The following is a 16247-nucleotide window of genomic DNA, read 5'->3' on the forward strand; positions in this document are numbered from 1 at the left end:
CTGGGATTGCTGCGGCCGCAGCGTGGGGCCGGCAAACGGGACCCCATCCCCAGCGCCGACGCCGTGCGCCAGGAGAGGAAGCAGAAAGCACAGGAATTCAGCAAAAAGGTAAGGCCGGGGCATGGGGCAAGCATGTGGGGATCTGGGCACCTCCTGCACCAAGCAGTTTGGAAAACGCCGCGTTCAGCCTTTGCGGTGCTCCCGGATGGGGGGATGCTCCTGGCTTGGTCATAGAGCTGGGACGCAGACTAGGGGCTTCAGTGCCCGAGAGAAGGGTCTGGTAATTACTGGGAGAATGGATGAAAGCTGCAAAGAGCTTGGAGATCCTCTGGGGGATGACCCCAAGTAGTTATTCATTCGTACTACAAGAGTGTGTGGAAACCCACTGGGGCAGATCCCTCCCTCCTGCATGCCTGGGCGCCCCTTCAAAGTTTGAGCATGTCATCCCATCATAGACATTTTAGCTCCTATTTCACTGCAAAGGGAAAATATTGATGTGATTACATCTTCATTGTGTTCCTGAAGGCTGCCTAGTGGGTAGTTTACCAAACACATCACCTCGTGCTAATTATAAATTTGATCATGGTTGTTTTTTTAATCTTTCTAATTTCCATTTCAAAGTAGCCTTTTAAAATACTGTTATGAAAATAACCAGGCTTGTGGGTTTTTTTGATCCTGAGCTAATAAAGGAACAAGACCTTCATAAAGAGATTCGTGGCTATCAGCCGAATCCCCTCAGTCAGCTTCTACATTAAAGATTCACAAATATTCACTGAGGTTTGGATTCATAAGGCAGAGCATCGCACGTGAAACAGATACCTGCTGATTACAGGAGATTAACAAGAGGAGGAGAGGTTGTTCCATGCTGCCTCTGTCTCGTGAAGTCACACTAAACCATGTAAACATTTTCTGGATGATCACAGGAGAACACTTTTGAAGTGAGCAAGCTGGTCGTGATGCTGTGAGCACCAACAGCAGCACCCCTGCCACCACCCTTCCCTGCCCAGCAAAGCCACCCGTGACAGCCCTGGCCAGCCTGGGCAGAAGCAGGTTTGCAGGACAGCGTGCTGCTGGCTCCTGGTCAAAGGGGCACAGCTCAACTGGCAAACACCTCTCTAGAAGGAGTTAATGGCCCAGATGTTTTAAGTAGCTTCATATTTTTACATGACTCAGAAAAAAATAAAATGCAGTGGGGTGCTTCACCCCCTCGTTTACCTAGGAGCTCGGCTCTGGTAGGTGCTGCTGGTGCCGGTGCTGCACGTACTCAGGCACTCCTGCCCACCCACTGCAAGGCTGGAAGGTCGGAGGGTGCTGGTGGCTCGCATTTTGTGTCTGCACTGGCCACAGGTGGCTCACAAGCCTGACTTACGGAGGCTTTCCCACCCTCATTCTTTTGGCAGAGCCCCACCGTGCTCGCCCGACAGACAGACTGGTGGCAGCAGGGCCAGGGCTGGAGCAGAGCTGCGCGAGCCGAGCATCCCGACAGCTTGGGAGCATCACCGAAAGCTCAGGGTCTCAGTTCCAGGTCAACATCTCCTCTTGTCCCCTGCACAGTCAGGGATATGCTGGGGACCTCACCGACATGAGGGGTGGCAGCATCCCACATTCCCACCCTCCGGGCTGTTCACTCCCAGCCCAGGTAAAAATTTTAACAGCAGCATCCTGGGATTCAGCCCACCAGGAACACCACGGTCTTTTGTCATTCCTGTGCTGGACCTCGGGACTGCAAAGCATGCGAGACTGCCCGGGGGAAAGCAGCTGCCTTGGCTGCCCCAGATTCGGTAACCTTGAAGCGCTGTTGCTGCCGGGAGCCCCCACAGCGCTCGCGTGGCGGCTGCGCAAACCCAGCAGCACCTGGAGGGTTGTGCTGGGGGTCACAACGCTGGCGACAGCCCTCCCCAGGGAGCTGCCAAGTGGTTTGAGCACCCAGAGGAAACAGCTCTTCCCCTTCCCTGGAAGGGGAAGCTCTTCCCCTTCCTCCGGGCGATGCCTGCTGGCTCCCATGCAGTGCTGCTGCAGGGATGCACAGACACAGCCCTGCGTGCACCCCACGTGCCCCAGGGAAGGATGAGGAGCTCTGCTCACCACCGCCACTGCTGCTGCTGCTTCCCCCTGCACTTGCAGAGCTGGAGGGATGCAGTTAAACCTGCTGTCAGCACAAAACTGTCACCTTGCAGGAAAACCCAGCGCACCCAGGGACTGCAGGGTGGTCACAAGGAGTTTTCTGCATCCCACATGTATTCACTGCACCCAGCCAGGCTGGGGACAAGGCAGCAGCACCCACTGCCTAGCACAACCCCAGGGCAAGGGACAACCCCCTGGCCTGGGGAGAGGCTAATAAGGAGGGTCTCATGCATTGGCTGGATGGTAATTAGCTAATTACTCTGCCTATCCTGGCTGTCACAGGCGGAGAGGACAGGACAGCAGCTGGGAGCTGCCAATGCCATTTCCAGGGCTGGTGCTCACCTTCGTGCTCCCTTTCCCTCCTTCCCTGCAGCCTCCTGGAATTAATGGCAGGACAGTGCTGTGCAGCAGGATCAGGGCGTGATTAGAGGCTTAAATACCTCCAAAAGCCCATCGCGGTGTCCTCCGCAGGGTAGACTCCAGACTGATGCACCAGCTCCCCACCCAGCCCTCCCAGAGCCTCTCCTGCGGGGACACTTGTGACCCAGCAGAGTTTCAGGGTTTGCTGTCACACCCCGGTTTCCAGTGCAATGTTTATAACAGGCACTACAGCGGTACCAGGGACATGTGTGAGGCCTCAGCAGTGCTGCGATGGGCTGATGACTGAAGTTTTGCTTTCCTTCCCGTGTGGGTTCCCTCCTCCTTGGCTGATGTGGTGCTGCAATGAGATGGACTTGTTTTCTGCCCCATCGGTCCCTCCGTACGCACGGTTAACTGCTCTGCTGCTCAACGCCCCTTCCCTCTTCTTTCCCGTCTGTTGTGCTGCAGGTGGATGACATCCTCGGTGACCAGCCAGAGGTCAAGGAGAAGGTGTTCACCGTCCTGAAGCAGTACGCGGCAGAGCGGAAGGTGGAGTACTTGGCCTATGCCCTCTGCATGGTCCTCACCCAGGAGTCCCACCAGCATCTGATTGACAACATCAGGTACAGCGTGCCACCAACCTCCACGCTGCTGTGCCGGGGCATCGCTCTGCCCGGCGGTGATGAGCGTGTGGGGCTGAGCGGTGCAGGCAGGAGCCGAGGTTCCCACAGGGAAGATGCCCGCACAGCCAGACCCCCTTTCCCTGGGGCAGCCGCGCGGAGCTTGGTGGGGTCTCAGCACAGCATCCCTGTGGGGCTGTCCTGCTTGGGGTGGGATGGGGGGACGTGTGGCTGTCCGGCATGTCCACTGCACCAACCGCCGGCTGTCCTCGTCCCTGCAGGGAGCGGGGGGCACCAGGCCCCCGGAGCCCCTCAGTCTGCCAGCACAGTGTGGCATGTTGGTGTGCTCACCGTGTGTATGCAGTGCCTGGCGCCGGGGGGGGGGGGGGGGGGGGGGGGGGCGGGGGGTTGGCGGGGCCTGCCAGCAGCTCCGGCAGCAGGGGCGGCTGGAGGGGGGGGTCTCTGTCACATCCATGGCCTGCCTCCAGGCCGGCACTGCCCGCAGCATCCCGGGGTGCCGGGGCTGTGGTCACTCATCCCGGGATGCTCTGGCAACGCTTCACTTGGGCTCGGTGTCCCCGACACCTCTTGTGTCCCCAGCAGAATGTCCGTGCCGTGGCTGTGCAGCCGGTGCAGCCGGTCCGCTGCTCTTCTTGCAGCGCTGTGGGACGGTGCCAGTGTTGGTGCATGGACACGTGGTGGGGATTACGGCCAGGCTGAGACGATGGCCATTAGGGAATCAGGTCTCCATCTGGCCCCGCTCCGGGCCCGGCTTTCCAATTTCTGCTTTAATCAGTGGAATTGCAAGATATTACAGTTACCATAACAACGTCCCCGTGACGGGGTCTCCGCCACGCTGCTGCAATCCGGCGGTGGGGAGGATGGGGAGAGTGGGTCGGTGGTCCTTACCATGCAGTGTCCCCCTGCTCTGTCGTGGCTGCACGGGGGCCACCCAGGGCCCCCCATAATGGAGTGGGGATGGGCACAAACCCCTGCAGAGCCGGGGTGTGGAGGGCACTGTCACCTCCCCACCAGTCCAGGCGCCCACGTCCAGGCTGTCCTGCCCCCATAGCAGTGGTTCTGTGCACCCCTGAATGTCCTGCGGGGACCCAACAGGCAAACAGCTGGGACTGGGGGCAGGGATGGACGGCACCGAGTCCAGCCTGAGCCATCACCCCAAACCAGTCCCAATCAAAAAACCCCCACAATTCAGGAAAAATCTTTTCCTCAAAAAGATCCATGGAAATGCTTCAAATGCTCCAAAGACGCCCTTTGCCTTCACCCCTGGGGAATTAGAGGGGATATTTTTCCCTCCAGAGGGGATTTCAGTAAGTGTCTAAATTCTCCTCCAGACCCAAAGCCCTCTGTGGGGGGCACAGCATGTTACCCCGGGATGTCCCCATCCCAGTGGAGGTCAGTGTGACTGGAACCAGTGCCGCCATGCCCCCCGTGCGGTGCGGAGCTCGCCCCATGCCCAGCGCTGCGATGCCGTGGGGCAGCGCCGTGTCACAGCCCCCCCCAAAAAAATGGAGCCAAACCCGCGACCGCCCTCTGCCCCCACGTGAAAGGTTAACACTGAGGCTGGGGCAAGAGGCGCCGTAAATCAGGCAGCTAATCTCAGTTTAATGGAAATGAAATATTTAGCTTAGGGAAAAGATTTACCGTCTAATCTTAATGAAATGAAGTCAAGAAAATAATAAAAAAAAGTGCTTTGGACAGCAGGTTTCCCAGCTGCGGGTGCTGGGGAGGTGGGGGCAGCTCCGTGTGTGCTGCTGCACGGGATACGAGGTGCTTATCCTGGGGGTCTCCCATCTGATGGGTTTGCTGTCGAGCAAGAGCTTTTAATGCTTTTAATAACTCACTGAAAGGTGGTGAGTGGCTCCCGGGTGCTCTGGATTTAAGGGGTGCTGTGAATTCATGGGGGTGATTTCTGCACGGCTCGAGCTGGTTCGGTCCATCGTTGGCTGAGGAGGGGACTGGGGTCTGTGCCCCAGCCGGCACCTCGGGGATGGGGAAGGGCCGTGCGGGGGATTTGTGCGAGGAGGGGTCCTGGCTCTGGTGCTGGTTGCAGGGATGGGGTGCTGGTGCGGCTGTCTCACCGTCCTCGTGGTGCGGGGCAGCCACTCCTGGGCAGCAGAGGGTGTTGGTGCAGTTTGGGCGAGTGAAGCCCATCTGAGCTGACTCAGCGAGCATCCTGAGGCTCGTCCTGCAGGACCACCCCTGTGGGCATGTGGAGCCATGCGAGGATGGGCTTGGGACCACGCAGGTACCCATCAGCCCTGGGCATCCCTGTGAGGCTGTATCTGTCTCCTCTGTCCCTGGGGGCCGTTTCCACTCTAGATGCGGGGGGCGGTCCCACATGCCTGCACACCTTGAGGAGAGGGATGCCGAGGGTGATGCTGGGGGCAAGGCAGATGAGGGTCCCCAACACTCACCTCACCGGTAGCCCCGGGTCCTGGCAGTCTGGCCAAGCCCTGATGTGGGGGTGCATGGTGGTGTCCCACCGTGGGTGACCGTGTGGCCCCTGCCATGCAGAGCGAGGCGGCCAGTACGTCCCTGTCTGCCTCTGACCCTCACACTGGCCTGATTGGATCTTCCCTCTGCACCAGCTGTATTTATTTTCGGGACGTTGCTGCTGCCGGCTGTCCTCCCTCCCCTGCCTGTCCCCTCCCCGGGCTCCCCCCGGGGTTTAACGTGCTCCCTGCAAGGTGCTGCCGTGCAGCGTAACCCAAGACCCCCCCGACTCAGCACACAGATCGACCCAGGGCTGCAGACACCTCTTCTCCTCCCGTCTGTCCTCAGGCTGGGCTTTTTCCAACTTTGCTGTGTTGTCTGGTTTTTTTTTTTTTCTTTTTCTTTTTAGCGCAAATGGATTTCATCCCATTTGCCCAGAATTAAGCTCCTGCAGATTTTAATTTGCTGACATTTTCTTCATCCGTTTGGTTGTGGATAGCAGGGATAACGCACGTGCTGCACCGGTTCCTCCCCGCTCCCATCCCCTGCCCATATGGCTGGTGTGTGTAGTAAAGTGCACAATTGTAGTTCTGCTCAAGAATGATGAAATACGGCAGTGAGGGGGAAAGATGAGCTGTCTCGGGTGAGTAACGAATGGACCTTTCCTGGGAGCCGAGGGGGCTGGGAGGGGAACGGGTTTAAAGCAGCTTAATTCTTGAATCTAGCAACCCCCAGCACCACAAAAATGAGATGTGCTAAAAGTTAATTAACTCTTAGCATCTGTATTGCATCGGAGCTGCTCTTGTCAGGGACTCCGTGGGCATTGCAGCGCTGCGAGGGAGAGGGAAATCTCTTTATTTTGTGTTACTGCATCACCTGCTAACGCCAAAGCCCGGGTCTAGTCCCAGGGGAGCTGCGGGGTTTAACTCCTCTGCTCCCGGTGGCCGTGGCTGTGCCGAGCCTGTGTGCAGGGGCTGTGCACACCTCGCACCGGCGTGGGGAGGGGAGCGGGTTATTTTGGGCAGGTCGGGGTCCCAGGAGTGTGCGCCTCTCGGCACTGCTTTTATTTCTGAGCTGGTTTCAAACCAGGGCAGAGCTGCGATTCCAGCAGAGGAACGGTGCCGGCTCTGCACCCAGACGGTCTGCAGCGCCGTCGCAGTGGCCGCCGGCTTTTCCTCGGACTCTGGGGGCCAAAGTTGCCCTCGGAGCCGAGTGGTACAGGGGGGGATCCTGACCTGCGTTGCACAGGGGTTTAGCACTTGCCGTGCTGGTTGCCGTCTCCCTTTGCACCGTGTGTTCCCCCCAGCGCTGGCGGCAGCACTGGCGGTGGTCGTGCCAGCGTTGCACCAGCTCCCGGCAGTGGCGTTTAGCTTTGAAACATCTGTTTGCAGTAGAATTGGGGAGCGATGGAAACGCAGATGCCCTCCTCCCCGCTAACCTGCAGCGTTACAAAAGCTGGTGTGGAAAACACCGGCGTTGATGCTTACATGGACATCATCCCATTAACCTGGATTTAAATAGTAGGATGCGTGTGTGCTCCGCAGCACATCCAGCCTCTCACCCTGGCCGCATTAATTCATTAGATGATCACTCTTGGGCTGTTTAGACTGCTATATGTTGTCGTGGATCTCTAAATCATGTTGTGCTTCACCCTGCGGCAGGGAGAATAGTCAGGGGTAGTTTGTTACTTTGCTGCTTTGGTTGTGGTCTGTTTGCTTCCCGACCAGTCTCTGTTCCTGGGGGAATACCCAGGCACGCAGGCGAAGCTGCTGGCCCGTGGTGGCTGGGCCGAGGCGAGCGCCGCTCTGATTGCAGCCGCTTTTGATCCCTGACAAAGATAAAATCGCTGCCCGTCAGGGGTTCCCTTATTACGGGAGAAATTCCACCGAGTTCATTTTAGTAATGCTCCAAACACAATCTATTTGTCTCAGCTTGTTTTTCACGGCAATAAAATTGCTTGGCATGTTCCCGTATTAAAATACTCCAGCCATCTGCGACTGTCCCTGGATAAGAAATTTCATTTTAGCCATCAGGATTTATATATTATGGATTGCGCTGCTTCCCTGCTTGTCCTCCCTGCCACCCTCCCCCATGTACCAGCTCCTCCAAGGTTGGGGAGAGCTCTCTTGCTCTCTCGGGTCCCGATGCAGTTTGTGGCACCAGTGACACCCCCGAACCCGCATCGCTCCCGCTGCTGCCCGATGCAGCACTTCAAAAACTGCACGCAGACACTGTCCTCCCGCCCGCGCTCCGGGCAGACCCGCTGCGAAACCCCACGGGCGGCAGGACGATAACGGAGGAAAAGCAGCTCTTGTTTGCTTCCGTTTTAAAAAATCCCTAATCTGGTAGCCGGACATATGGTCAACTGCCCAAAAAAAGGGAATTAGGGCAGCAGGAAAAAAAAACCAAACCAACATGCCAGCGGTGAAAACAATTGGGAGCGGAGTTCCTTTATTATCGGCTGAGTTCAAATAGGTCATGACCAAAATGCCTCGCTGCAAAATCTCCTGTTAGGAGATTAATTTCTTTTGACGAATCGAACTACAGCTATAATGCAGATTATATTGGTCTGGCCCGATTGCACTCCACCGCTGACTGGTAACTTTTATTTTGGGAAGTGGTTCCTTCCCAAAGTCTGAGTGTTTTCCAGTATCTTAAAGAAACCATGGACAGCTGTGTTTGTCCTGGTGTTCCCAGCAGAAAGCAGGTTGGGGGGGGGGGCACCTTGGCTGAGGTGACTGCTCTCTGTGGCTCCAAAAAGGGGGTGCGTGTGTGACACAAGCCCTCAGGGCTGGTGTGGGGTGCTAGCGTGGGGCACGGGGTACGTGGGAGCTGCTGGTGGCCCTGTGTCTCCCCGGCGCAGCGGCAGGCAGGGTCCCATGGGTGCCACAGGTGGTCTAGGGGTCTGTTCGCGAGGCCGGGGCTGCAACAAGCAGCCGTTTGCACCCATCGACCCGGCTGCCACCCCCAATACCCACCGGGCGATGCCAGGCGGGATGGAGGATGCAGAGAAAGCCTTTCTGGGGGTTTCTTTGAAGGTCTCCGTGTCCCCAGCAGCTGTCATTGGGTTCAGGAGAGGTGAGAGCATCCTGAGGCCCCGGCACTCGGCTGCTGATGGAGAAGGTGACCCCCAGCCGGGCACAGGCGGTGGCACTGCTCTGGGGAGGCTCTTATCAGCAGATAAGGCATCCATCATTACTGGAGCTGGTGCAGGGATGTGCCATGAGAGGGTGACCCTCACCAAAAGCTGCTGTGCGGGGCTGGGGCGTTTTGGGCTGTCCCAGGGTCAAGTGGGGTGGCTTGGGAAGGGCTGCAAGGGGCTCCCAGCCCTGGTGCATGGCCACTGCATCCCACCACGTCTGCACTCTCCGGTGGAAAAGTGCCTTCATTCCTATTTAACGATAACAGCGGTCACATCTGCAAAACATCTGCAGCCAGATGAGTGATTACAGAGCCTCCCATTACCGGGGATAACAGGATAACAGCCACCGTGAAAATCACAGGTCTGTGCTCGCTGCCGGGCTGGAGCGAGTCCTGCTCACGCACTGGGGTTTGGAGGTGCTGTGTCGCCCCGTGGCTGTCGGTGCTGCCGGGCTGGAGCCAGCGCAGGGCTGCTGACACCCTTACCCATGCACGCAGGTAGATTAGGTTTGAGAAAAATCTGTACAGGTTCATAAAGAGAAGTCCTCTTATATTGGTAAAGTCATACAAGAGTTTTCTCTCCCGAAAGCATATACATTTTAGCATTGCGGCACACTGTCGGGGCAGAAATGCTTTTCCAGATGGGTAGCTGTTTGCACAGCACAGTTCAGACATAATCCAAGTGTTGCTCAGTGTTTTTAGCCACCCTGGGACGTGTTTTTCTTCACAACCGACAGACTCAAGGTCAGGTGTTTGCTAGTTGTTTTGGGGCTAAACCATACATTTTTCATTTTTCCTTCCTTTGCTAGCTGGAGATTGTATCTGATGTTGGCAGCTCTGGAAAGCTTCACATCCTCTTCATCAAACGCGAGAGTTGTGCTTAAAGATGGCGTTATTTAAATTAAAGATGGGGTTTTTTTTTGTCTTCTATCCCTGATGCAAAATGCTGCTGTTTTACCCTGGGGGTAAATGATGCTCTGTGGCACAGGGGGAGGTTTGGGCCCGTGTCTCTGGTCCTGGTCCTGGTCCTGGTCCAGCCCGGGTGGCTCCACCTGCGCTCCCAGCAGCCGCGCACCCGTCACCGATGCCGTTTGCCTTTAAGGTTTCTCACCCATTACAGCGGCATGTAATTTAAACAGAAGCACTTTAGAAGTCAACTAATTAGCACCAGGGAGGCATCCCCCCGGAGTTCGGCGCGGAGCCGTGCCCTCCTTTCTGTTACGAGATTGTTCCAGCTGGAAATTACAGCGACTGCAGTTTTTAGGGAAAGCGAGAGGCTTCGTCGCTGCGAGCCAGGGCAGAGCCGGAGCAGGGAGGGCAGAGCAGGCGCTAAAGCCCAGTTGATAAAAAAAGAGGCACTGGGTTGATGGTAAACCTCTGCCCGGGACAGACAGCGTGGCGGGGAGGCGAGGGCGAAGGGAGGCAGGGACTCAGCCCAGGTAGAGGTTGCCGGCGAGCCGGCCCATCTGGCCGCGGTCCCCGCGCACCGCGGGGGTGCCAAGTGGCAGGGGGGCACCGGCTGGCGCGCGGTTTGGTTGTTGGATCCGGCCGCGTCGTGGGCGTGAGCCGAAGCTGAGACTCAGCTGCATGAGGATCTGAAGCATCTCCCTTTTGTTCCCACCGCACCCTGACAAATGGGAAAGGACCGGAGTTTCTCTCGGCATTTTCGGTACGTCTCTCTGCTCCGCTCCTTCGCGCGGTGTGCATGCTGTTGGATGTGCTGGGAGCATCCTCGCGACATCTCTCCTGCTTCTCTGAGCCGTGGGGACTCTGCCTCCCGGCACCAGTGCAGCCCTGTCACCAACCTGTGCCCACTGTGGCAGCAGCGCGAGCTGTTGGGGGGAGTCGAGCAAAGCTCAGATGAAAAACTGGGGGTGAGAGGCTGGGGAGAGGCAGGAGGAGCACATCTGGGTTTGCTTTGTCTCCATGACTATTGTCCACCAAAGGGATGGGTGGTGAAGACAGGGGTTTGGGGATGCTGCGTGGTGCAGAGGCTGTGATGGAGTGGGGACCAGGGACCCCTTGTTCTCGGCCCTGGCAGAGCATGAGCTCTGAGCAAACTTGGGGCTGCTTTCTGCTGCTCCCGCTGGGGCTGGAGCCAGCGCCGCTGCCCCGCTCGAGGGGACACATCCTGCTCTGGCGAGTCTCAGCATCCAGCTCGGGGTAGGACTACCCAGGTGAGCTCAGCACTCATCGCAGGACATGTGCCCTTGCGAAAGGTGGTTCTCCACGGCGTTGGGCTGGCGAGGGAGGCAGCTCTCAGTGAGCGCAGGCTGCAGAAATGTGACTGTCTGTCCGGAGGTGAGCTGTAAAGACCCATCTGGGAGGTTGTGAGCGTGACAAAGACCCAGATGTGCTAAACATCTTCTGCCGAAGTGAGCCCCAGAGCCAAGTTGAGCGGCTGGGGACGGGCGCGCTGGCAGACGGGCTCCTGCCGCGCGGTTTCCCACCCACGGCAGCGTGCTGCTGCCCTGGCCAGGCTGCTTCGGAGAAGGAGGGAAGGCGAAGCAGTTTGCAGCTTTTGGGGCCTCTCCCTGCCTGGAAAATGCCCTGAATTTGCATTTTTTGGTGTTAGAGCAGACTGAGCCCTCCTGAAGAGCGTGTGCTGACACCGCTGCAGAGGAGGGTTAGCGCGCCGGGGCTGGGTAGCGGGCGCAGGGCTGCAGTGCCCAGGGTTGGGGACGCCTTTCCCGTCCCCTCTCTAACAGGGAACAGAGCCAGGGCCGACCTGGAGCACGCGAGGAGGAAGAAGAGGAAGCTGAAGGCACCAGGTCAGCGCTGCATGGCTCCCAAGCCCTCCCACAGACACCCGCAGCCTGCAGGGCTGTTGGGACAGGGGGTCTGTCCCCGGTCCCAGGCTGCCTTCTGCAAACAGGGTGGGAGCGTCTGTGCTCCCTGCCGACAGGCAAAGCCGCGCTCGTCCCGTGGGACAGCAGGGCGCCGCAGAAATAGCTGCAGGTTCCTGCTAAGCACCGGGCGCCATCCATCCTGTGCCGGTGTCAGTGCATGCTGCACGGGCAGCATTGTGCCGGAGCAGAAGACACGCTGAGGCTCCAATGATGTCTAATGATAATCCCACATGCTGCCTTCGGTGGGTCCCTCGTTAAGGACCCGACCTGAGCACGCACAGTTCGGAGGCCAGCACCCGCTGAACTGCAGGGCGTTGGGGTGCTTGGGGTGATGCCAGCCTCCCCGAGGCCACATTGCAAATTCTCTCAACGGGTTTTGCAGGAGGAAACTATTTTGCATGCTTTAATAGGATTATTTTTACCAGTCACTTAGCTCCTCTCCTTGCTAAGATACCGTTTTACTTCTAGCACTGAGTCAATTCGTGGTGAGACCCTTAAAGGCTGTCCTTGTGCCCGGGTATTGAGCTAGCTGTACTTTGTTCTTCAACCCTGATGTTTGTCAGCCCGCAGGCAAAGTAGCAGTCAGCGCAAAGTGGGACAGCCCTGCTGGAACGAGCAGGGCCAATTTAATTTGGCCAACTTAAATGGGAGCGTGCTCATTTTGCCTGCAAGGAACCCGGACTTGTCCCAGGGCAGAGGCGTGGGGTTCTGCCGGGACTCGCTGCTGTTGTGCCGCGTCCTCCCCTGCCACAGGGCTGCATTCCCACAGGACCCTGCTTACAGCTGCGCGAACTATTTATTAGCACGATTTCACTCTTTTCTAGTTGTTGCTTAATCACAAATTGACTGTGAATTATACCGATGTGTTACTTATTTTAAATTATCACCAAATGCTTTGCGTAAGCACGCATCAGCCTCGGGATGGCTTGCGATCCGTCTGCTCCTACTTAGTGTGAGCATCAGCTCTTGCTTTGAGTCCTGCCTTTTGTTGGGAGGAAATAGAGATATCCTGGTAGGTTTGGGATTTGAAGCCTCCCTTTCCTTCTCTGGCTTCGCTCAGGCTTTCAAGTTCCTTTGGCAAAGCTGCCCGAGGAACAAGGGTGACCCACGGGAGCTCCCCGCTAGCCCCAGCCTCTCCAACCACGCTTCGTTAGCAGCCAACCATCGTCACAGCCATGGCAGCTGGCAGCAGGAAGGTGCAGCCCCTCAGAGCAAGTTGCTCTGGGTCCTCTGACACCAGCTCCGAGTTTGGTCCCGTTAGTTCCTCCCCCCTCCCCGTGGAGATGTGCTCCCCAGGCGGTTTGGAAGTGGTGCTCACATCCTTCCTCCGCTGCAAGTGTCGGAGTTTGTGTTAATGTAGGGAGCGTGTTCTCACGCGCCACGAGGTGAAGAGCACTAATGAACCTCACAAGACAGTATTGTCTAATGACCAAATGCAGCTGCGGCAGGCAGCCGGGTATGGGTGCAGGGAGGAGTTGCTATAGAAACACACAGAGATAACAGCTCCTCCAGAAGCCCCTAAATGTGCAAATGGGAGGGCAGGAGTAGGTGAGCGGGGAGTCAGAGTCTCACTGTTGCAGTGGCAAAAGGAATAGGAAAAGTGTTTTCCCGTGTTACAGGGCTCAACCTCCTGCAGGGGTGGCAGCGCTGCAGACGCACCCTCATCGCTCCGTCCCAGGATCCCGCTTTGCACTTGCTGTGCATCCCCCGAGGGTCCCAGGGGGTCCTTGTGGGGGGCACAAAGGCCACTTGGCTGCTGGCAGAGCAGCTCCTACAGAGCAGAGGGGAGGTGACCTGGAACAGAGCAAGATCCCAGTGGTGTCCCCTTGCCTGCAGCATCACTGTGGCCATCCTCATCCCTGTAGCACCAGGGTCTGCCAAGGGGCGTGAGGCTGTGGCAGGAGCTGGTGGATGACAATAGCCCAGGAGAGTGGAGCCCAGGGCTCCCAGCAGAGGGGATGGGGCAGGAGATGGGGAGCAACATTTTGGGCGTCCCAGAATGTGCTGGGGAAGAAGTGGGTTTGGAGGAGGCGGTTTGGCACCGACAACACAGGGGCCACTTGCACATTGGCACCACGCAGCAAGGAGCAGCATCGCAACAGGACGGGCACCGCAGGGGAAAGGGTCCTCCCCTGCCCGGCCAGATCCCTGGCGGTTGGCATGGGGGGAGGCAATTAATCTGGGACTCGAGCTGAACTTCGTCATCGGCATACTGGGACCGGCAGCTGAAGGGATCTGGGACGGGACGTGCAAGGAGGAAGCATGAGCTGTTTGAATCCCTGTGCTGGCGTCCGACCTCCTCGCCCCGATGGACCCATGCAAGGGACGGGGCAGGAGATGCAGCCAGTGTCCACGGCATCCCCAGCCCCAGCATTTGCAGCTCTGGGGAGGACCGAGGCCAAGAGCGCACAAGGGGCTTGGACCGCTCTGACCTTTCCTTTCCCAGGTACGGTTGGATCTGGAGCTCTGGGCCACAGCTGCCCCGGCCCCGCTCCTCACTGCCCTCCCTTGTCTCATTTTTCCAGGATTTTCATCCCCAAGAAGCACCGGCAGCGGTTTGATGAGGTGGTGTCACAGAGCCTGATCAGCAAGCTCTGCCGCTCCAAGAGCGAGCAGCACAGCAACCGGCTGCGGCGCAGCCGGAGCGAGGACCATCAGGAGCGGCTCCTCGTCTCCACCCGTGCCAGCTCCGTGCCCCGCAGCCACGAGGAGACCAGCAAGAGCCTGCGGAAAACCACTTCGCTCATCACCAGCAATGTGGCCTCGGGGGCTGCCCGCAGGTAACACCTCTCCTGGATGCCTTGGAGTTCACAGCGCAGCAGCGTCTGACTTTGCATGGATGGCAGCATGGGGGAGGGATGCCAGGGAAAGGGGAGAGGCAGTAGAAAAGTCTTCGGTGTGCAGAGTGCGTGAAATTCTCCTGGGATGAGGATGGACTCGATGATCTTAAAGGTCTTTTCCAACCTAAGTGATTCTATGAAGAAAGACCTCTCCCTCTTGAAGGCTGGGCATGTTTGCATGCCACGTCCCAGCTCTGGGCCACCCTTTCTGCGCCCTCGCTGTTGTAGGGCTGGCTGGGACGAGCCGTGTGAGGAGCTGAGATGGCATTTGTAGGGTAAAAGGGGATGTCGGCTCTTGTGCCGGGTGGGCTGCAGGGTGCTTGGCTTTGTCGGCAGGATGCAGGGTACCCGGCTGTGCCAGCGGGATGCAGGGTACCCAGCCGTGCCAGCGGGATGCAGGGTGCCTGGGGACAGAGCAGTCTGTGTCACCCTGCCTTGCCCCAGCGGGTGTCTGGGTGTGAGGCCGTGGGAGGATGGACGGACAATCCCTCATGCGCAGGGGATTAACCCATTTCCCGCTGCCCATATGGCCAGACCTCAGCAGCCCCGGAGGCTGGAGGAGCCCTGCCATGCTGGCGGTGGCTCCTGCTCCACTCCCAGCCCCATCTCATGAACAAGAGAGCAGGATTTGGTCTGCCAGCTCAGCTGGGGAATCCTCCCGAGGAGGACTGCACTGCCACAGGCATGTCCCGAGCTATTCCCTTGCCTCCAGCTGGCATCTCCAGGGTGCTCAGCTGCAGCACACCTTCCCGCCAGGCTAATTTTTGGTATGGCTTATGCAAAATCCAATTCCAGCACAGTCTCCCTCCCTGCCAGCATAGGTTTGGTCCCGACAACAGCGTTTGTGGTTGTAAATGATCTTGGGGATGTTGCCTTCCCCCAGCTCCCTGTGGGGAACAACTCCCAGCTCCAACCAGCCTCCCAGCAGGGAAATTTCCTAATGCTCCTTCCAAAATTTCCTAGTGGAATTTAATTTCTCTCATCAACCTGTAAGATCTTTGCTCCCTAAAAGATGTTGTCTCTCTTATTCTATGTAATATATAAGCTATATCCCATGTTCCACTTTAAAAACACATTGGATTTGAAGGACAGTGGATTTATGAATTCAGTATTTAATGCAGTCGGTGCTGGCAGGACAGGTAGCTGCATTGTGGCCATCCAGAGCCACCAACCCCCCCCACACCTTCCCTCCATCCCCTCTCCCTGCGGGCAGTGCATGTTTGGGGACTCCATCTGAAAGATGCTTCAGTATCAAAGGGACCTTGTGGGGACACAGGGAGCATTGAGGGCTTGGGCACTCAGGAGGCACATGGGCTAACGGGGCTTTGGAGGTGCTGGGAAAGGAGACAAGAACCCAGATATCGGGCTCTGATTTCACATTTGCTTTTTTCACCTGCAGAACTGTGCGAGTTTATAAAGGCAACAGAAGCTTTGGCTTCACACTACGTGGCCATGCCCCGGTGTGGATCGAGTCTGTTCTGCCAGGTAAGAAAACCTCCAGTCACACGATTCAAAGACACTTATTTAGCTCTGGTCTGAATGCAAAATTTTAAGTGCCTGCTGTTTGCTGGAAGATAGCAAAAGGGACTTTTACAGGGTTCACTGATGCAGTTTCCCCAAGTTGAATAACTAGCGTCTTTGGCACAATTTAGTTTGGCTTCATGCACTCCCTGTTTTGAAAGGTGGAAATTGCCTGTGTTCAGTGAACAGCCTGAAATCCCACCTGCGTTTCCAATGCAAGCTGGGTGCTGGCATCACTGTGCCCTGTGAACAGCTCCAGCCCATGCAAATAATCCAGCTACAGCGGATCCCCTGCCCTGGGGGTGTCCCTGGGCACAGCTGGGACCCCATCCCGGTAA

The 16247-nt window shown here is 57.5% G+C and overlaps 1 protein-coding gene across 1 annotated transcript in view; it reads left to right on the forward strand.

The window, feature by feature from the left end:
- The window catches only part of GRID2IP (glutamate receptor, ionotropic, delta 2 (Grid2) interacting protein), a 39147-nt gene that overhangs the window by 329 nt on the left and 22571 nt on the right, over nucleotides 1–16247 (forward strand). Inside the window, 4 exon segments of the mRNA XM_009895077.1 lie at nucleotides 1–108; nucleotides 2953–3107; nucleotides 14074–14328; nucleotides 15788–15873. The exon segment at nucleotides 1–108 is cut by the window's left edge and continues 47 nt beyond it. Of these exon segments, the coding sequence (XP_009893379.1) occupies nucleotides 1–108; nucleotides 2953–3107; nucleotides 14074–14328; nucleotides 15788–15873 (604 nt within the window).

Source organism: Charadrius vociferus, unplaced genomic scaffold (genome assembly GCF_000708025.1).
Source record: "Charadrius vociferus isolate BGI_N301 unplaced genomic scaffold, ASM70802v2 scaffold600, whole genome shotgun sequence".
In the NCBI taxonomy this organism is placed as follows: Eukaryota; Metazoa; Chordata; class Aves; order Charadriiformes; family Charadriidae; genus Charadrius; species Charadrius vociferus.